Source organism: Xenopus laevis, chromosome 6S (assembly GCF_017654675.1).
Source record: "Xenopus laevis strain J_2021 chromosome 6S, Xenopus_laevis_v10.1, whole genome shotgun sequence".
NCBI classification, from domain to species: domain Eukaryota; kingdom Metazoa; phylum Chordata; class Amphibia; order Anura; family Pipidae; genus Xenopus; species Xenopus laevis.
The window spans coordinates 7,971,725-7,993,598 of record NC_054382.1 but is presented as its reverse complement, the minus strand read 5'-3'; the positions used below and the strand labels follow the sequence as shown (position 1 = coordinate 7,993,598).

The 21,874-nt window shown below is 42.5% G+C and overlaps 1 protein-coding gene across 8 annotated transcripts in view; it reads right to left on the bottom strand.

Moving 5' to 3' along the window:
• Window positions 1-21,874, bottom strand: part of LOC108719816 (sodium channel protein type 5 subunit alpha) — a 239,232-nt gene that overhangs the window by 118,833 nt on the left and 98,525 nt on the right. For all 8 annotated transcript variants that reach the window (XM_041567344.1, XM_041567343.1, XM_041567342.1 and 5 more), the window contains exons 7-8: window positions 17,283-17,519; window positions 1,111-1,174 (exon numbers count right to left, since the gene is read on the bottom strand). In XM_041567344.1, coding sequence (XP_041423278.1) covers window positions 1,111-1,174; window positions 17,283-17,519 — 301 coding nt within the window. The remainder of the gene's footprint in view (window positions 1-1,110; window positions 1,175-17,282; window positions 17,520-21,874) is intronic.

The window sequence follows — 21,874 nt, the reverse complement described above, 5'->3', positions numbered from 1 at the left end:
CATAAAACTATGGCAGCATTGGTATTCTCCTGTACTAAGCACAATTCAGCAGGAACAGCCCCTAAGTTTGCTCATAGTCTGTACAGAGAGATCCCATAAAACTATGGCAGCATAGGTATCCCCTGTACTAAGCACAATTCAGCAGGAACAGTCCCCTAAGTTTGCTCATAGTCTGTACAGAGAGATCCCATAAAACTATGACAGCATAGGTATTCCCTGTACTAAGCACAATTCAGCAGGAACAGTCCCCTAAGTTTGCTCATAGTCTGTACAGAGAGATCCCATAAAACTATGGCAGCATAGGTATTCTCCTGTACTTAGCACAATTCAGCAGGAACAGTCCCCTAAATTTGCTCATAGTCTGTACAGAGAGATCCCATAAAACTATGGCAGCATAGGTATCCCCTGTACTAAGCACAATTCAGCAGGAACAGTCCCCTAAGTTTGCTCATAGTCTGTACAGAGAGATCCCATAAAACTATGGCAGCATAGGTATCCCCTGTACTAAGCACAATTCAGCAGGAACATTTTCTTAAGTTTGCTCATAGCCTGTACAGAACCGATAACTGCACAGGTATTTCTCAGTTTATCAAGAATTTGTTAAGGTATAGTAGACCAATAAAGGAATAGTTTGCATGTCAATTACTGAACCCCACATTCTTAACTCTGTATTTATCTACAGGGATTACTGACAGCAGACAGGATCTCGAGCACACAGGATGAATTATTCTAGGCACCCATTCTTCCAATGGGAAGCATTTTGATTTAATTGAAAAATAAAAGATTTCAGTCTTCCCTAAAATTCTTTAAATAGAGAAATGTAGAATTGGACTGTACATGTAAGCCAATTGCCCCTACTAATTGCCCATTAATTAACATCCTAGAGTTCTCCCTTTCACTGAGTGACTCTGTAATTACATGCTATTCCCCTACATGGCAAGCGTGCATTATTTTAAATCCTGAAAGCGTTTATTACCTTTCTAATTAACTTGAAAAGAGTCCCAAAGTGCTCGCACATCAAATGCACTCTCCTCGCTCCCTCTACCCAGACTCATTCTACATGTACTGTATAGATGTGTGTATAGATGAGAGCAAAAACATAGAACTTACCCAGCATCACTGCTGTTCCCACACAGTAAGGCATCCTTGGCACCGTCCTTGTGGTAGATGTTTGCTAAAAAGAAAATCAAATGTTACTATAATTACAAATAATTTCCAAGTCAGACTATTGCTGTTTTTTAACCCAAAAAGTATGGAACTTTGAAGAGAGAGGGCAGGATCTGGGTGGATTGTGGACATGGCTGGGTCTGTCAATGGTTTTGGCTCATGGAAGTCTTTTCCGCCAAGTTTTGCTGCAAATAAAAAATATCTATAGACTCAGGGATCCCCAACATGAGGAACATGTTACTCACCAACCCATTGGATGTTGCTCCCAGTGGCCCTAAAGCATGTGATTATTTTTGAATTCCTGACTTGAAGGTAAGTTTTAGTTGTATAAAACCAGCTGTGCTGTCAGAGCCTCCGGTAGGCTGCCAGTCCACAAACAGGTTTCCAATTATCCAATCACAGCTCATTTTTGGCACCCCCAAAACTTCACCCACAACTTCTTTTACATTTGAATGTGGCTCACGGTTAAAAAAAAGTTTGTAGGTCACTGCTCTGATGTATAGTAAAAAAAAAAGTTGCGTGGTTTGGAAAAAGTCACATGAAAAACACCCATTTATTGTACCGGAAGGGCAAGGTCACACATGGCGTTTTTACGTTGCTTTTTTAAAAATCTACAGACGAGCGTAAATACGCACAAAACGAAGCCCTATTGAAAATAATGGAATACGCACTATAGCAAGTCCCACAACGCTCTTGCGAGCCAACATCCGCCACAAGACGCCAGTATTTGCGTTTTTTAGCAGAAACGCCAATACATCAAGGAAACTCCATATAATTGCACTCTATGGGATCTGAAGGTTTGGAAATACACTTTTGCTGCGTATTTTCAACATGGCGGCCAAACTCTTGCAAGATGGATTTCACACATACGTAGTTACGGCCTTGTATGCTGGTGATGTAATTACGTTGTGTATTGACGAGCAGTACAGTTGTATTCTGCATGTAAATTGTTTTCCACTTGGCGTTTTTTGGTGGGATTGTGGGGAATGAGAAAAAACAGAAATGCATGTTGGGAAAAGAAAACTACAGGCTGAAAAACGCATATTATCATGCACGTGTGGTTTCATTGGCGTATTTACGCTTGACCGCAGGTTTTTCAAAACGTAACGTAAAAACGCCACGTGTGACCTTGCCCTAATGCTTTGGCAAATTGTGAACGTTTAGTAAATTTTCTGCAAAACAGGTCAGATTCACCCATCACTAATGACATGGTAGATACAATGGCCTGATGTGGCAAAGACCAAGTCTCTTCTACAATTCTGTCCAAACTCGATTTAAATGTTCGTCCGTCAAGAAAAATGATCATATAAATCTACCCAAATGGAGTTAACATGTTTGTTCAGAAGTCATGTCGTGTGAACAAATCTATATATTGTAACCTCCGCACCCCTATCGTTTACTCTCCCTGCTTATGGTGGTGCTGGACTTCCGTAGACCGGGCAAGGTCCCTTAGCAACTAGGGATGTAGCGAACTGTTCGCCCGCGAACTAGTTCGCACGAACTTCGACCGTTCGCGTCCGCCGAATGTTCGCGAACGTTCGCATTTTGAGTTCGCGTTCGATCGTTCGACCATTCGAATTCCTTCGACCGCTAAAAATCGAACGATTTCCATTCGCTCGAACGATTGTAAGCATTCGATCGAATGAAAAGCATTCGATCGAATGGCTTCGATCGTTCGATTCGAATGAAAATCCTTCGATCGAACGATTAAAATCCTTCGATCGTTCGAATCGAACGATTTTAGCGGGTGTTCGAAGTTCGCGAACTGTTCGCGAATGTTCACATTTTTTGCTAACACCAAATCGGGAGTTCGCTACATCCCTATTAGCAACAGTGAAAAGAAGTAACCAGATCTGCACACACGCAATTTTTAAGCAGTCGGGAAATATCCCCTTTCCCCAACCAGATCAACGTTTCGGGGGTTGTTTCAGGGGGGATGGGTGTTTCGGGGGCGGGGGGATGGTGAATCTGCACCGAGGGGTAAGTAAAACGTTAAGGGCATTTGCCCGGGGTAACACTTAGGCAGGGGGGTCTATGTACTGTAGGGGGTAGGGTTTTTGGATTGAATTCTCCTTTAATTAATCTGTTAGTTGTAGATTGGTAGACTGAAAGGAACAATCGTTCGTCACATAAAGTGTAAAATCAGCATTTAGGGCTCTTACTCACGCGCGTTTTTACCTGCGCTCCCCTGCGTTCCGTTTTTCAGCGTTCAGCCGCAGGGGAGCGCAGGAAGAGACGCATTTCATTATTTCAAATGGGGCTGTACTCACACAGGCGCATGTAGGCGCCGAACGCCGGTCGAGACGCAAAATGCTGCATTTTTCCTGCATTCGGCACCTACATGCGCCTGTGTGAGTACAGCCCCATTTGAAATAATAAAATGCGTCTATTCCTGCGCTCCCCTGCGGCTGAATGCCGAAAAACGGAGCGCAGGTAAAAACGTGCGTGAGTAAGAGCCATAAAGGTGTAGAGTTACTATACTAACAACCCGCCCTGTTATACAGCTACAGGTAACTCACTTGTTTCACAAGATTACGGGTAACCGTTTTGCTTCCCAATATGATTTTGTGTTTTATTAGGTACAAGCTTCCAGTTCCCAGTTATAAATGTGAATGAAAATTCAGTACAAAGTGACGGATTACGGGTTTGTCTAACCACTGAGTAATACTGTATATTTATCTATATATTTTATACAATCACATATGTGTGATTCCCTGGAAAACAAACATGAGTTTAAAGCCATGACTCATATGGAGCTTTTAATCGGCACATTGTACTGATTAAGCCTAATTCTCCCATAAGTCTGTACAGAGAATGAAGAGAATGCGTATGATTGTCATAAATAGAACAAACCTCACTAGGAACATCCCTGTTTGCATAATTGTACTTATGGGTGTAGGTGTGGGATGCCATTATTTCAATCAAATCATTTCCTTGCAATAAAAACATTTTTTATGAGGGTTCAAGAGAGACTGCCCCCGTTCAGTGAGCCCCATAGTGCAGCACTTCCACTGCGGCTGCAGCTTTGAGATGGTCTTTATAGTAAGGCAAGATGGTCCATGAAAACGGCTGCAAAATAGTAACTGCTTGCATTGTAAGGGAGGGTGGTGTTTTAGATTACATTTCCTTATTATAAGTGAACTGCAATATGAAACTATAACACCCAGGCCAAGCTAATGTCCAAACTATGGTAACGTGAGTATAAAGCTCTCAAGGGAATACAGAATGCACCTGCTATAAACTCCCTCCCCTGTCTTCTTCCTATACTTGACTGTCACCTGGTTACCCTGCATAGGTAATCACTAGTCCCGGCTATTAGGGCCCATTGTCCAATCATCAGCGTGCCATTTGCTTAGAAAGGTAAATATGCGCCTGAGAGAGGGAGACAAGGGAACAGGTGTTAGTAGGGAATACAGGCTCCTCTATGAGGATCACACCTCTGCCCTCAAACTCAATGTTACCCAAGCAAGTAGGGGGGATATTTATCAAAATTCGAAATAATCTCATTATTTTCTGAAATATACTCCAACCAACACAGGTTAATTCCCCTTATTTATCAATACATTTTCCCAAAAAATTCCAGTGCGGGAAATACTTAAAAAAATCGTGAAAAGCATACGAAAATTCGAATCATATGAATTTTTCACCCGAAAACCACGAATATCTTCAAATTTTTGCACGAAACCCGGCACAGATCAGGATATCTTCGGGACTTCTCCCACTGACTTATATACAACCTTGGCAGATCTGAGATGCCAGATTTTCGGATTCTGATTTCTGCCAGCATCGGGGTATAATGAATCATGAAAAATTTGAGGTTTTTTTTCTCACTAAAAATTCGAGTTTTTGATTTATATACAACCTCGGCAGGTCTGGGTTCAGCGCCGGATTTCAATGTGCGGCGCCCCTAGGCCGCGCGGTCCGACCAGGCGGCCGCGCGGTCCTAGCGCCCACCTCACCTCCCCTTCCCAGCGCGCCGGCGTTTTTTCGCCGGCGCAGCTGCTGTAATTGAATGGGGATTGTGACTTTTTCCAGCATCGCGGTATAATGAATCATGAAAATTTTTAGGATTTTTTTTCACTAAATACTTAAGTTTTTGATTTATATACAAGCTCGGCAGGTCTGGGAATGCAGGATTTTTGTATTTTGACTTCTTCCAGCATCAGGGTGTAATGAATCATTACAATTAGGGGCCGATTCACTAACTTCGAGTGAAGGATTCGAAGGTAAAAAGCTTCGAATTTCGAAGTTTTTTTGGGCTACTTCGACCATCGAATGGGCTACTTCAACCTTCGACTACTACTATCGAAGGATTCGAAGTAAAAATCGTTCCACTATTCGACCATTCGATATTTGAAGTACTGTCTCTTTAAAAAAAACTTCGACCCCCTAGTTCGGCAGCTAAAAGCTACGGAAGTCAATGTTAGCCTATGGGGAAGGTCCCCATAGGCTTTCCTAAGTTTTTTTGATCGAACGATATTCCTTCGATCGTTGGATTTAAATCCTTCGAATCATTCGATTCGAAGGATTTAATCGTTCGATTGAAGGAATAATCCTTCGATCGTACGATCGTACTATCTGCGCTAAATCCTTCAACTTTGAATAACGAAGTCGAAGGATTTTAGTTCCTAGTTGAATATCGAGGGTTAATTAACCCTCGATATTCGACCCTTGATGAATCGGCCCCTTAGAGTTTTTAACTTATATACAACTTTGGCAGGTCTGGGATGCCGGATTTTTGGATTCTGAGTTCTGACTTCTTCTAGCATTGGAGGTATAATAAATCTCAAAAAATTGGAGAGTTTCTTTTTCACTGTTTGACTTATATACAACCTCAGCAGGTCTGGGATGCCGGATTTTCGGATTCTGACTTTTTCCGGCATTGGGGTATAATGAATCACAAGAATTTTTTTTTTACTAAAAATTCCAGTTTTTGGCATTCGGACTTTAAGGGGGTTATCGAGGGTTAATTAAAATCCTTCGACTTCGAATATCGAAGTCGAAGGATTTTAGCACAAATAGTGCGATCGAACGATTGAAGGATTATTCCTTCGATCGAACAAATCCTTCAAATCGAACGATTCGAAGGATTTTAATCCAACGATCTAAGAAATATCCTTCGATCAAAAAAACTTAGGAAAGCCTATGGGGACCTTCCCCATAGGCTAACATTGAGTTCGGTAGCTTTTAGATGGCGAACTAGGGGGTCGAAGTTTTTTCTTAAAGAGACAGTACTTCGACTATCGAATGGTCGAACGATTTTCAGTTCGAATAGTTCGATTCGAAGTCGCAGTCGTTCTCGAAGGTCGTAATAGCCCATTCGATGGTCGAAGTAGCCCAAAAAAACACTTCGAAATTCTAAGTTTTTTGACTTCGAATCCTTCACTCGAAGTTAGTGAATCGGCCCCTAATAAATAACCCCCAAGGTGTTAGTATGTTGACAGCAGGGCCGGCTAGCAGCTTGCAGTGCCCAGAACGTTATCTGGGGTGCAGGAATTTTCTGACAGAGAGAGATCAGCAGTTGGTATGGGACAGATAATGGAAGCAACAGATATTTCTGCCTCCTTGCCTTCTCTATTCCTGCACAAAGCAGGGAGTGGGAATCTGTTTTTCCTCCAGCCCTACTAATCAGCGGCCACTGTATCGGAGTCAGGCGTCGCACGTGGGTGAAGTGCATGAACGGATGTCAAGAGTCAATAGCAGAATACATCATGTACCATCGCCCGCTGAGCTGCTCTTTCTACAGTGTCACATTTATTAGCTTCTCAAGTTATTTGCGAGGGCAATTACTAATGAAAACAGTATCTGTCTGGCTATGGCACAAATCCCCATAACTGCTGTTTGTGAGCAATGTAGCAGAAGCCAGCCAATTAATAGACCCGAAGGAGAGCTGGGATACATGGGAAGCATTATTTCCAGATTTACTTTTTCTTTACTAAACAAGAAACGTTGTTTTCAGGTGCAATTATAAATGTAATTGTTGATGTCTGTAGAGGGTACACATGGGCATTTGGGGATAGGGGCTGACGTGCACTCAAGGAAGGCAGTGGGATAGAAAGGAGCTGCCTCTAAGGGCTCTTACACAGCATTTTTGCCTGCACTTCCCTGCACCAAATATCGTCTGAAAATTTGTTTTGTACGATATTATCAGTGTGTCCATGGCCATCTTTAGGGCTCTTGCACACGGCCGTTATTGCCTGCGCTCCCCTGTGTTGCGTTTTTTTCCGTTCAGCTGCAGGGGAGCGCAGGAGTAGATGCAGTCAATTATGTTGAAGAGGGCTGTACTCACACAGACGCCGAACGCAGGTGAAATGCAACATGCTGCGTCCCAACCTGCATTTGACACTTACATGCGTCTGTGTGAATACAGCTCCCTTCAAAATAATTGACTGCGTCTACTCCTGAGCTCCCCTGCGGTTGAACGAAAGAAAGCGCAACACAGTGGAGCGCAGGCAAAAACGGGCGTGTGTAAAAGCCTTAGAGGTGGCCATAGACACACTGATAATATCGTACAAAACAATTTTCGGACGATATTCAGTGCATGTTTGGTGGGAGACGAGCCGACTGATATCGACAGAAGACTTGGATATCGTTCAGCTCGTCGATCGGGCTGGACAGAAAATTTTGATCAGGCACCTTTGAAGGCACCCGAACATCGCCCATTGTTACTGCTGAATCGTCCAATTTTATTGTTTATACCTGTTAGGGTTGCCACCTGTCTGGTTTTGACCCGAGCAGCCCAGTTTTTTGAAAGGGCAAAACTGCCTGCCCGGTTTTCCAAATTAGGAAAACTGGGCAGGATTTCCTGTGATTGACGTAACGATCGGCCAATCGCCATGTCATAGCTCCGCCCCTGACACCATGACCATCCCCCCGTCCCATCATGACCTGCCCCATTACATCATGGCTCCACCCCCCTGCCTGGAGTTCCAAGGTACAGAAGGTAGCAACCCTACTAACTGTATATCTGACAATTCAGCTCTACACGTGTGTATTGAAATGAACGATCTGAACACAGTTGTAATGTCGATGGCCACCTTAAAGGAGAAGGAAACCCCCAGGGCGCTAAACCCCTCCCCCCCCCTCCCCTGTGCTGCCCCCCCTCCCTCCTCCCCCCTGGCCTACCTGTCCCCCTGGGCAAATGCCCCTAACTTTTTACTCACCCCTCTGCGCAGGTCCTGTCCCTGGAGTACGCAGTCGCCATCTTCTCCCACGCGCGTCTTCTTCCTGCTCTGATCGGCGTTTTCTGGCGCATGCGCAGTAGGAACAGGTACCGGTACGGCTCTACTGCGCATGCGCCGAATGTCACGAAGTGAAATCGGAAAACTTCGTGACATTCGGCGCATGCGCAGTAGAGCCGTACCGGTACCTGTTCCTACTGCGCATGCGCCAGAAAACGCCGATCAGAGCAGGAAGAAGACGCGCGTGGGAGAAGATGGCGACTGCGTACTCCGTGGACAGGAACTGCGCAGAGGGGTGAGTAAAAAGTTAGGGGCATTTGCCCAGGGGGACAGGTAGGCCAGGGGGGAGGAGGGAGGGGGGGCAGCACAGGGGAGGGGGGGAGGGGTTTAGCGCCCTGGGGGTTTCCTTCTCCTTTAAATGAAAGCAGGACCAATTTATGTGGTAGATTAACAAGAGTCAGAATGAAAATTCGAATTAAAAAAATTCAAAGGGTGTAACTACAGAGGAAGCAGACCCTGTGGCTGCAGGGGGGCCCAGGAGGTATAGGGGGCCCCATGAGGCCCTTATTAATGAGCAATTTAAACATATATTTGTAAAAAAAGAACAACCTCTGGATATGTTGGGGGCCCTAAAATGAATTTGCTGTGGGGCCCAGTAACATCTAGTTATGCCACTGCACGTGCAGATATGCCCTTTATCTCAACTGGGCTGATTCGATCCTGCAGATCCTTGGCCAATGAATGAATCACAGGGATGGTCCTTCCACAAATATGTGACTAATGTTCATTGGTTGCATATTTACAGCTATCAGTTGTAGGGACTTGTATGTCATTTTAACATATCTTTCATTTAAAAAAAAAAAAAAAGTGCCAGCTAGGAATGGCAAAATCGACAGTGATCTATGCTTTGGCACAGAATAGGTTAAAACACTGCCTTCAATCCCAATGTAACGCATGGACGTGCTTGTGAGCAGCACTCCAGCTATTAAGGGCACATTAAACCTCCCATATTGAATCTCAACAGGTTTTTCCAAAAACTAAAGAGAGTGGATGTTAGTGGCCACTATTCAGTGAAGTATTGTGCCTTATCCAGCAGAGCAGCTGCTTCCACATTAGAGGCAAAGGCTATAAATGACACAGGCTGAGGATTTACAGTGCTATGCAAGGAATAGTTCAGGATAACCCTTATCTTGCCTGTGCAACTCCCAAGAATGCAAGATTTCAGCACAGTGAGAATAAAGGGAATTCTGGTAGCAGATATAGTTGCCCTTTATGGGCTGGCATTTCTACAATGGAAGGTATACCTCCCAACATTTTGAAAATAGAAAGAGGGACAAAAAGAGGTGGTGAAATTGTTTGGAACACGCCCCTTTTTGTGGCCACACCCCTAATTACCAGGTTCTTCTTACAAAATTTGGCAGGTTATAAAAATTTGAACACATTTCCGTGTTTTTTTTCTAGGGATGCACCGAATCCAGGATTCGGTTCGGTATTTGGCCAGGATTCGTTCATTTTCAGCAGGATTTGGATTCGGCCGAATCCTTGAGCCTGGCCGAACCGAATCCAAATCCTTAAAATCATGTTTTCACTTTTTGTCACAAAACATGAAAGTAACAATTTTTTTAGCCACGGCACTATTTTTCCCTCCCCCTCACTGATTTGCATATGCAAATTAGGGTTCAGATTCAGTTCGGTATTCGGCCGAATCTTTCACGAAGGATTCGGGGGTTCGGCTGAATCCAAAAAAGTGGATTCGGTGCATCCCTATTTTTTTCAGTTATTACAGTTTTGCTAATGAAGGTCAATTGCCCTTTAAACTGCAAGTCTAACTTCTCCCAAGAGACATTTTTATCTTAATTGTTACAATTACTTATTCTCTTATTTTGAAATCGTTACAAAAGTATCTTTGTGCACCTGGTAGCTGTTCAAAAAAGCCAATTAAGTTAGAAACTTTTTTCTGGCTGTTCAGTGCAGGAGATCAAAGAGAGTCGGGGCATTTCAGTAACAAGCTGGGACTGCGGGTTAAGCTGTCAAAAGTGGGACAGTTGGGAGGTATGATGGAAGGAGTACCATTAATTTAGCAAGGAAATCAGTAAAATATGTATGTTTATTATATTTTTGTTTATATTTTATGCTCTTGCTTTAAAAAAATATTAAAGGATAAGTAAACCTTAAAATAAGTGAATGTAAAACTGATGAGGGGGCTATTCTACATACTTTTGCTATGTATATTCATTATTTATTTATTTTTAATTCCAAGATATTAAAGGATACATGTACTGTTAATATAATTAAATTTTGTTACAACAGCGCCGCCTGCTGGTCATTTTCTGACCAGTCTGACCACCAAGTAGTCAAGGAAGAAGTTGTCAGGAGAAAGAAAGAGGCTGCTCTGATGTTCTTCTGCTTAGGAAAGATTTGAGAAAGGTTTCTATTTCTTTCCTAAGAACCTCAGAGCAGTTTTACTATATTAGCTACCTTTACATTTTTTTAATCAAATTTTGTTTGCTGCATTCTTGGGTTTTTGTAACCCATTCTAGAGCTCATAGACCCATGACCCAAGTGCAAAAAAATACGGCTTGGGTAGTATTTTTTGCAGTTTATACCCCACCCCATATGTTATTAATAACACCTCTAGAATTTAGACAAATCTTAATCCTCCGAAAAGTGCTGAGAATCAAATCACAATTTTTTGTTTTGGGATAAGAGAACTTTTTGGGATAAGAGAACTAATAATTATTTTTGGTCTGGTTATAATTGCAAACCTTATATAAAGAAGCAAAATGTTGGCGCAAGGCACTCGAATAGGTCACGCATGGATCAGATAAATGTTAAGTAAAAAAGGAAATTGTATTTGTATAAACAACTCATGCCTCGTAATAATTGCAAATAATTGCAAACCTAAAATGTATGTCTCTGGAAAGCACTTTTCCATCATATCATTGCAAATTGGTACAATCCTAAATACTCAGTAACCATAATTCATACCAATTCAGCTCAATCATCAGTTTTATCACCTTATATTACCTGCTTTCTCAAGCCATTAAAACCTTTGCCGTTAAAAGGGATTCAGTCATGATTTTTATGATGTCGTTTTTATTTCTAAATGACACTGTTTAGACTGCAAATAATTCGCTCTACAATATATTTTTAATATATAATTTCATTCCTGAACCAACAAGTGTATTTAGTTGTAATATTGGTGTGTAGGTGCATCTCAGGTCATTTTGCCTGGTCATGTGATTTCAGAAAGAGCCAGCACTTTAGGATGGAACTGCTTTCTGGCAGGCTGTTGTTTCTCCTACTCAATGTAACTGAATGTGTCACAGTGGGACCTGGATTTTACTATTGAGTGCTGTTCTTAGATCTACCAGGCAGCTGTTATCTTGTGTTAGGGAGCTGCTATCTGGTTACCTTCCCATTGTTCTGTTGTTAGGCTGTTGGGGGAAAGGGTAGGGGGTAATATCACTCCAAATTGCAGTACAGCAGTTAGGCTAGGGCCACACGGGAAGATTCAGGGAGATTGGTCGCCTGGCGACTAATCGCCGCATCTTTGAGGCGTCTAATCTCCATTAATGGCTTGCTGGTATCTCGCACCCGCTAGCGTTAAAGTCGCCTGCGCCTATTCACGCGCGGCGACACGTTGCCTTCTCACGAGGCAATTTCGAGCGACTTTGAAAAACGTGTTGCCGCGTGTGAATAGGCGCAGGCGACTTTAGTGCTAGCGGGTGCAAGATACCAGCAAGCCATTCAAGGAGATTAGACACGGCGATTAGTCGCCAGGCGACTAATCTCCCTGAAATCTTCCCGTGTGGCCTAGCCCTAAAGAGTGACTGAAGTTTATCAGAGCACAAGTCACATGACTGGGGGCAGCTAGGAAACAGACAATATGTCTAGCCCCATGTCAGATTTCAAAATTAAATATAAAAAAAATCTGTTTGCTCTTTTGAGAAACCAATGTCAGTGCAGAATTCTGCTGGAGCAGCACTAAAAAAAAACGTTTTCCCATGACTGTATCCCTTTAAGTGTTAAACAAAACAAGTTCTGAGATATAAAAATGTATTTATTTATGATTATAGCTATATTCTCATTTATTAATGGGCACACCAAAAGCCATAGTGCATATATTATCTGTATCACATTCTCAGCAAAGGCCACATTGAGATTGCAGGGTCCTAGAACTAAAGTCAGCTGTGCGCTTATACACATAAGAATTCCCAGCTCTGTTTTCTTTATAATCCCAGATATAAGGTCATCAGAGCAGAGATTGCTGACTGGTCACAGTGAAACCACCTTATTTCATGAAATGCAAGACTGGCCCTCGTTGGGATCTCCATGGTTTATGAGTTATGAGATGTGCGCATCGTCTGCTGAATTCTTCCTGAGAACCTATAACTTGGCTTGTCAGAGAGAGAGCAGACAATCTGTCATGTGAGACCTACTGGGCAAAATGCTACAAACACAGAGTAAAATACAGTCTTCGGGGGCTTAAAGGGATACTGTCATGGGAAAAAACATTTTTTTCAAAATGAATCAGTTAATAGTGCTGCTCCAGCAGAATTCTGCACTGAAATCCATTTCTCAAAAGAGCAAACAGATTTTTTTATATTCAATTTTGAAATCTGACATGGGGCTAGACATTTTGTCAATTTCCCAGCTGCCCCATGTCATGTGACTTGTGCTCTGATAAACTTCAGTCACTCTTTACTGCTGTACTGCAAGTTGGAGTGATATCACCCCCTCCCTTTCCCCCCCAGCAGCCAAACAACAGAACAATGGGAAGGTAACCAGTTAGCAGCTCCCTAACACAAGATAACAGCTGCCTGGTAGATCTAAGAACAACACTCAATAGTAAAAACCCATGTCCCACTGAGACACATTCAGTTACATTGAGAAGGAAAAACAGCAGCCTGCCAGAAAGCGTTTACATTTATTTTATTTCATTGTTTAGATCCTTTAAATTGTGCTTCCCACTGGGGAAGCACTGATATGAATATCCCAGTGTCCAGTACTTCTCTTAAAGGGATCCTGTCATCGGGAAACATGTTTTTTTCAAAACACATCAGTTAATAGTGCTACTCCAGCAGAATTCTGCACTGAAATCCATTTCTCAAAAGAGCAAACAGATTTTTTTATATTCAATTTTGAAATCTGACATGGGGCTAGACATATTGTCAGTTTCCCAGCTGCCCCCAGTCATGTGACTTGTGCTCTGATAAACTTCATTCACTCTTTATTGTACTGCAAGTTGGAGTGATAGCACCCCCCCCCCCCAGCAGCCTAACAACAGAACAATGGGAAGGTGACCACATAGCAGCTCCCTAACACAAGATAACAGCTGCCTGGTAGATCTAAGAACAACACTCAATAGTAAAAGCCAAGTCCCACCGAGACTGATTTAGTAAGTAGGAGAAATAACAGCCTGCCAGAAAGTAGTTCCATCCTAAAGTGCAGGCACAAGTCACATGACTTGGGGCAGCTGGGAAATTGACAATATATCTAGCCCCATGTCAGATTTCAAAATTGAATATAAAAAAATCTGTTTGCTCTTTTGAGAAACAGATTTCAGTGCAGAATTCTGCTGGAGTAGCACTATTAACTGATTCATTTTTGCAAAAAACATGTTTTCCCATGACAGTATCCCTTTAACTAAAAAGTCAGTTATTTCGTTCTACTGTGCATGCTGCTGCCCTGGGAAATTTGAAGAAAGAAGAAGCCGGAAGAGGATCGCTCATTGGTGCTCCCTGGTATAACCCCAGGCCGGTGCAGTTTGCTGCTGATAGGAGCACCGGCCTGGGGTTTCAGGTAAGTCAATACAATCACTTGTGGTGTCTAACATTTGACAACCCCAAGTGCAAAAAGACTTTCCTTCTCCTTTAAGTTCCACAGAGATCCGATTTCAAGGCATGATAATACACATAACTGCAAGTGGTTTCTTAGCAATGTCTTGAACAACTTCCAACACTGGCCAGCAGATAAAGGTTGCATAGGATTCTCTTTGTAACGATATGATCTCTCACATTCTGTGCTTTATCTGCAGTGTCCCTTTAAATGGTGAATATTCCAAGAGGTGTAATTAAGGTAGAGCTAAGTCTAGCAGAGCAGCGAGGATATGATTACAGGATCTGATGTAACACCTTCGCCAGTAATAGAGAACTCATCTGGAATCTTTGCCCTCTATTATTCTGCTTGTGAAGCAATCAGTGGCGGAACATGCAAACTTGCCTTGAACAAGACAAGACTCAGGCACCAGCGCAGTTCCCAATAAAAGCCAATCAGAGACGAAACATAAAGGGCTTCATAGACCAAAAGCAGGAATTCGCCAAGCTTCAAAGCCTCGTATTTTTCTTACATTTAGATCTGGCACGTATCTGAAGGGCAATCCAAGATTTTTCCCACTTAAGGACAACCCCCCATCAATAAAATCAAATCATTCAACTGAATATTTAAATGTTTATGGGTGGGACACTAAGGGGCCCATTCACTAAGTTCGAGTGAAGGAATAGAGGGAAAAATACTCGAATTTCGAGTCGTTTTTTGTGCTCCTCGACTATCGAATTGGCGTAAATTCGCCTGAGTAGAATGATTCGAATAGATCGAGCGCAAAAACGCTGCGACTATTCGCCATTCGATAGTCGAAGTACTGTCTCTTTTAAAAATACTTCGACTGCCTACTTCGCCACCTAAAACCTACCGAATTGCTTTAAAAGCCTATGGGAAAGTCCCATAGGCTTGTTTTCTAAATTTTTGATCGAATAAAAAGGCATTCGATCGATCATTCGATCAAATGAAAATCCTTCGATCGAATATTCGATCGTGCGACTATTCACCAGGCGAATATTCGCCCATTCGACTGTTAGTCAACGCGTAAATTCGCCCGAATTGCCTATTCTATTCCCCAGTCGAATTTCGAGGGATTTAACCCCTTGAAATTCGACCCTTGATACATCTGCCCCTTAGAAAGGTGGGCAGCATTCTGATTTCCACCAGAGGCTTAGGTTTAACTATGCGATTCCACAGGTGTAAATGCTCAGTTTGGAAAACAAAATTATCTTGAGGAATTTGAGTCCTAGGAATAACATACCAATGGGTTTTAATATGATAACTGTCCCTTAAAGGATAAGTTAACTTTTAAAATAAGTGAACTTAAAACTCATTAGTTGTTTTCTTTTTTCCCCCAAGATATTAAAGGATACATGTACTGTTAATATAAATGAATTTTGTTACAACAGCGCCACCTGCTGGTCATTTCCTGACCATTCTGACCAGCAAGTAGTCAAGGAAGAAGTTGTCAGGAGAAAGAAAGAGGCTGCTCTGATGTTCTTCTGCTTAGGAAAATCTTTCCTAAGCAGAAGAACATCAGAGCAGCCTATTTCTTTCTCCTGACAACTTCTTCCTTGACTACTTGCTGGTCAGACTAGTTGGAAAATGACCAGCAGGTGGCGCTGTTGTAACAAATTCTTTCATATTAACAGTACATATTTCCCTTATTATCTTAGGGGGAAAAAAGAAAATAAATAATGAATGTCAATTGCAAACATTCTTAGAATAGCACTCTCATTAATTTTACATTCACTTGTTTTAAAGGTTTACTTATCCTTTAAAAGGAATCTGTCATGGGAATACTTGTTTTTGTATAAAATGCATCAGTAAATAGCACTGCTCCCTGCATTGAAATCTGTTCTTCAAATAAGCAAACAGATTTTTTTTATATTTCATTTCAAATCTAACATGAGGATAGACATGTTGTTTGTTTCCCAGTTGCCCTCAGTCATACTTGTCATACTTGACTTGGCTCTGAAAAACTTCAGTCACTCTTTACTGCTGTACTGTAAGTTGAGCAGAGTCAGCATAACAATGGTAACAAGATAACAGCTCCATGATAGTGATGTGCCCTTCCTCCACCCGTGCCCACCCCGAGTCCGACTTCTGGGTTCCTTTTATAGACCCGTACCGCCCGCCGATTACATCACAAAAGGGGCGGGGCGAGTAGGGCTCCGGGCTATAAAAGTAAAAGTCAGAAGCTGGCAGCATTGTTGGACTGGCCCGGCGGGATACCGGGAAATAACCCGGTGGGCCCCGACCATTAATGGGCCCCCGCCGGGCCAGTCTCCTGTTCCGATCGTATCTGATGTTTTTCTATGTGCCGCACAGTGTCATCTGCGCATGCACGGCACCTTTCACTGATTCGCAGAGCTGCGCCTACGCACATGCACGCCGACGCGTCATCATAGGGGGGGGCCCTGGACAGTAGTCCGGTGGGCCCCGGGCCCCCCAGTCCGACCCTGGCTGGCAGTACAAGGTGGTGGCGGGGAGAGCAGGAAGAAGAACTCAACCTGGACCCGCGGGTATCGGACCAGCTCGCACGTCACCCTGACACCTGCATAAAAACGCACCCATGTCCCACCTAGTGGCTGATATGAGAACAGCGCTCAATGGTAAAAATCCAAGTCTGGCTAACCCAAGTCACGATTCCTTCAGTTACATTTAGTAGAAGAAACAATAGCTTTTCTAAAAGAATTATGAAATTTTGGCTCTTTCTGAAACCACATAACCAGGCACAAAGACCTGACATGGCTGCCTACCCACCAATATTACTAATATTACTAACTAAAAAAAAAAATAACATATATTGGTTCAAGAATAGCATTTTAAATGATGAATGAATGAATTACCTGCAATTTGCACAGTGTAATTTAATAATAAAAACATACCATAAAAATCATGCCAGAATCCCTTTCACTTGATCCCAAATCATTTATGTTAGGAAGAAAAAAAAGAGACATCCCATGGTGAACAAGATTCTATGTGAGTTTTTTTTTTTCCCAACAGCTTTTCTTTCTACACTATTGAACATTTTTAACGGGAATTCAATTAAAGTTATAAAATAAGAACATTATTTTTTTTAAAAAAAAAAAATAAAGTTCCCCTTACCAGGGTCAGTGATGAATTCTTCGTAAGATGACCACATTGTTTCGTTACTCCAGTCCAGCAAACCCATCCTGGTTGCATTGAAATATTGCAGATCTCGCACGCACTTTTGTTTCAAGTGACCCATAAACAGCTGGAGCCCTATCAGGGCAAAGACGCTCAGGCAGAAAACGGTGAGGATCATCACATCCGCAAGTTTCTTTACTGACTGAATAAGGGCACCTACAATGGTCTTCAGACCTGCAAAAGGCAAGATTAGGCATTAGAGGCAAGCAGGGTAACAACTAAACAACTCCAGTTGCTTTAGACTAACTAAAAGCCTAACTAAGGAAGTAGGTAGAAATGTTGTACATTGTGTTTTGTGCTTCTGTACCAGCCCAAGGCAACCACAGCCCTTTAGCAGTAAAGATCTGTGTCTCCAAAGATGCCCCAGTAGCTCCCCATCTTCTTTTCTGCTGATTCACTGCACATGCTCTGTACTGCTGTCACTTACTGAGCTTAGGGACCCACTCACAATATACAGTACACATAGAATAGAAATGTCACAATATAAGGCTGATTAGTAATTAATACACATAATTACTACATGGCAGCACAGAAACCAGTGCAATTAGCATCAGAATTTAATATTCAGCAAACCTGTAGCATCAGCTTATATTACAGCCAGGGAAGCTCATTTTCTGCTGGATAATTAGTGACGAGCCCTAAGCTTAGCTTCTCAACAGCCAATCAGAGCCCACTGAGCATGTGAGTGTCACAGACACTTTCCAAGATGGTGACCCCCTGTGACAAGTTTGAAGTCCTGGATCATTGCTGCTATTGACAAGCTGAAACTTTAGCCTCGTGCAATAAGTTCACTATATAAAACATTGCATTTTTAGCCATATAATAATTTTTAGGGTTAAGTTCTCCTTTAAGCCTGATATGGTTAAAATGATCGGTTTGTCTGTTTCATGTGTTGGGTAGTGCAGGTGTTTGATATCATTAACATATATGCAAATTATAAAATGGCTAATGAGGAAGGGGGTCATGTTTTCCATGGACAATTTAAAGGTTTCTAAACATAAAAAAAACATCTTGAATAATCTGCCTCGTATCAGGCCAGTGTATGGGCCTAATAACAACAATCACTAACTGCTCTTCTTATCCGTTAGGGTTTAATGTTTCCAGATCCTAACACCGGAACTTTACTGTGCGCCTATTGATTTCTATGGCAATGACAATCTGCATTAAGTTCAAACATACTGAAGGCCAATTCCTAGTGTTAGTCGGTAACATGGGAAAACGTTTGTTACTAGAGGCTACAACGGAATTCTGGCCGCCGCATTTCAAGGAATGATACCGTCCACTTAAGAAAATATTGATATTTTTTTTTTTATAACAAATCCGATATTTTCCTCTTTTATCCTACATTAAATATTCAGTTGGCATTTGCTACAGTAAATTACGAGGAGAACGTGGTTCTTTCTATGTTTGCAGTCTGCGCTGCATAAAAATTATCGTTGGCCTTGACATAAATAATGGCGGAAGAAGCCAATCCACTTGAACAAGTTATTGAGTTTGTGAGTGGCAATTAACATTGAGGTGTCAGTCCTTTACAACGTTCCACAAGGTCTTGAGTTCTTGCAGGTTATAGTGCATTGGGGGTCATTTATAAGTGCACTCACCACTTTATTGATGGTACAACCCTAAGAAAAACAGACTTTCTTTGATACACAAAATCTGTCTACTGGTTGGGAAAACTAGTATAAAATGCTGCTACTATCCTGCTTTACATGTGATCTGTCGGTCATAGCCCCTTCCTAGAGACTATTCCCCCCTCACTGCTACTATAGGCACCATCTCTCCCTACTATACCTGCTATCCCACAGTCACACTCCCTTCCCAGAGACTATTATCCACTGTTACTATAGACACCATCTCTCCCTACTATACCTGCTATCCCACAGTCACACTCCCTTCCCAGAGACTATTATCCACTGTTACTATAGGCACCATCTCTCCCTACTATACCTGCTATCCCACAGTCACACTCCCTTCCCAGAGACTATTATCCCACTGTTACTATAGGCACCATCTCTCCCTACTATACCTGCTATCCCACAGTCACACTCCCTTCCCAGAGACTATTATCCACTGTTACTATAGACACCATCTCTCCCTACTATACCTGCTATCCCACAGTCACATTCCCTTCCCAGAGACTATTATCCCACTGTTACTATAGGCACCATCTCTCCCTACTATACCTGCTATCCCACAGTCACACTCCCTTCCCAGAGACTATTATCCACTGTTACTATAGGCACCATCTCTCCCTACTATACCTGCTATCCCACAGTCACACTCCCTTCCCAGAGACTATTATCCACTGTTACTATAGACACCATCTCTCCCTACTATACCTGCTATCCCACAGTCACACTCCCTTCCCAGAGACTATTATCCACTGTTACTATAGGCACCATCTCTCCCTACTATACCTGCTATCCCACAGTCACACTCCCTTCCCAGAGACTATTATCCCACTGTTACTATAGGCACCATCTCTCCCTACTATACCTGCTATCCCACAGTCACACTCCCTTCCCAGAGACTATTATCCACTGTTACTATAGACACCATCTCTCCCTACTATACCTGCTATCCCACAGTCACATTCCCTTCCCAGAGACTATTATCCCACTGTTACTATAGGCACCATCTCTCCCTACTATACCTGCTATCCCACAGTCACACTCCCTTCCCAGAGACTATTATCCACTGTTACTATAGGCACCATCTCTCCCTACTATACCTGCTATCCCACAGTCACACTCCCTTCCCAGAGACTATTATCCACTGTTACTATAGACACCATCTCTCCCTACTATACCTGCTATCCCACAGTCACACTCCCTTCCCAGAGACTATTATCCACTGTTACTATAGACACCATCTCTCCCTACTATACCTGCTATCCGCAGTTTCTGTGAAAGTTGTGCCAAATGTCTGCAGAAACTGCAGACATTTGGCTTCTAAGAGGGACAGAAGCAGTGGCACAGGCAGGTAATTGGTGTAATTGGTATCAACCCACTTTATTTCTATACCTGCTATCCCACAGTCACACTCCCTTCCAGAGACTATTATCCCACTGTTACTATAGGCACCATCTCTCCCTACTATACCTGCTATCCCACAGTCACACTCCCTTCCCAGAGACTATAATCCACTGTTACTATAGGCACCATCTCTCCCTACTATACCTGCTATCCCACAGTCACACTCCCTTCCCAGAGACTATTATCCACTGTTACTATAGACACCATCTCTCCCTACTATACCTGCTATCCCACAGTCACACTCCCTTCCCAGAGACTATTATCCACTGTTACTATAGGCACCACCTCTCCCTACTATACCTGCTATCCTACAGTCACACTCCCTTCCCAGAGACTATTATCCACTGTTACTATAGACACCATCTCTCCCTACTATACCTGCTATCCCACAGTCACACTCCCTTCCCAGAGACTATACTCCCACTGTTACTATAGGCACCATCTCTCCCTACTATACCTGTTATCCCACAGTCACACTCCCTTCCCAGAGACTATTATCCACTGTTACTATAGGCACCATCTCTCCCTACTATACCTGCTATCCCACAGTCACACTCCCTTCCCAGAGACTATTATCCACTGTTACTATAGGTACCATCTCTCCCTACTATACCTGCTATCCCACAGTCACACTCCCTTCCCAGAGACTATTATCCACTGTTACTATAGACACCATCTCTCCCTACTATACCTGCTATCCCACAGTCACACTCCCTTCCCAGAGACTATTATCCACTGTTACTATAGGCACCATCTCTCCCTACTATACCTGCTATCCCACAGTCACACTCCCTTCCCAAAGTCAACAATCAGATCAATCAATACATTACTCTGCGTATTTTTTCTGTTAGGACTGGTTTTTGATGACTATACTATCATTTACCTATCCTAAAGGCCTTGACGTATTGCATAATCTATTACATATATTCATGTCATTGTACGTGCCTGAGTCATTAGTTTGTTCTCTGAGACAAGACGTTCAGTCAGTTATCGCTACATAAAAATAGCACAGAATGGTTCTGTCAAATGGCGTAAAAGAATAGTTTACAGACATTAGCCCAATGTGTCTGGTAGTTAAATTGTCTTTTTCTGTTTTTAAACTGAACCATCCAAAATAAGGGTTAAGTCACATGGGACTCTTTGTCAACCGGGATAAATCTTTGCTACTATGGGCGACAAAACATCCCTTGTTTCCTTCCCACCAGCTAAAATCTGGTGGGGAGACGTACATGGCGCTTCAGTTTTCCAAAGCAGGCCAAAGTTTTCTCTAGTACAGAGCAGGCAATTACTCTCTCTACACTACAAATGAATATAAAGTTTTCAGTTTTTACAAAATATAGAAATTCTGTTCTTAAGTTTAGGAGGGGAGGCTTTTTGCCCAGTAGTAAAGTGACAACTACAGCAAGGTTCTCAGCCTATGTCCACACTTACAACATTGAGAGCAAAAGGTGCTCAGAATGAGTTTGCTCAGTACAAAAATACAATGGCTGCCAA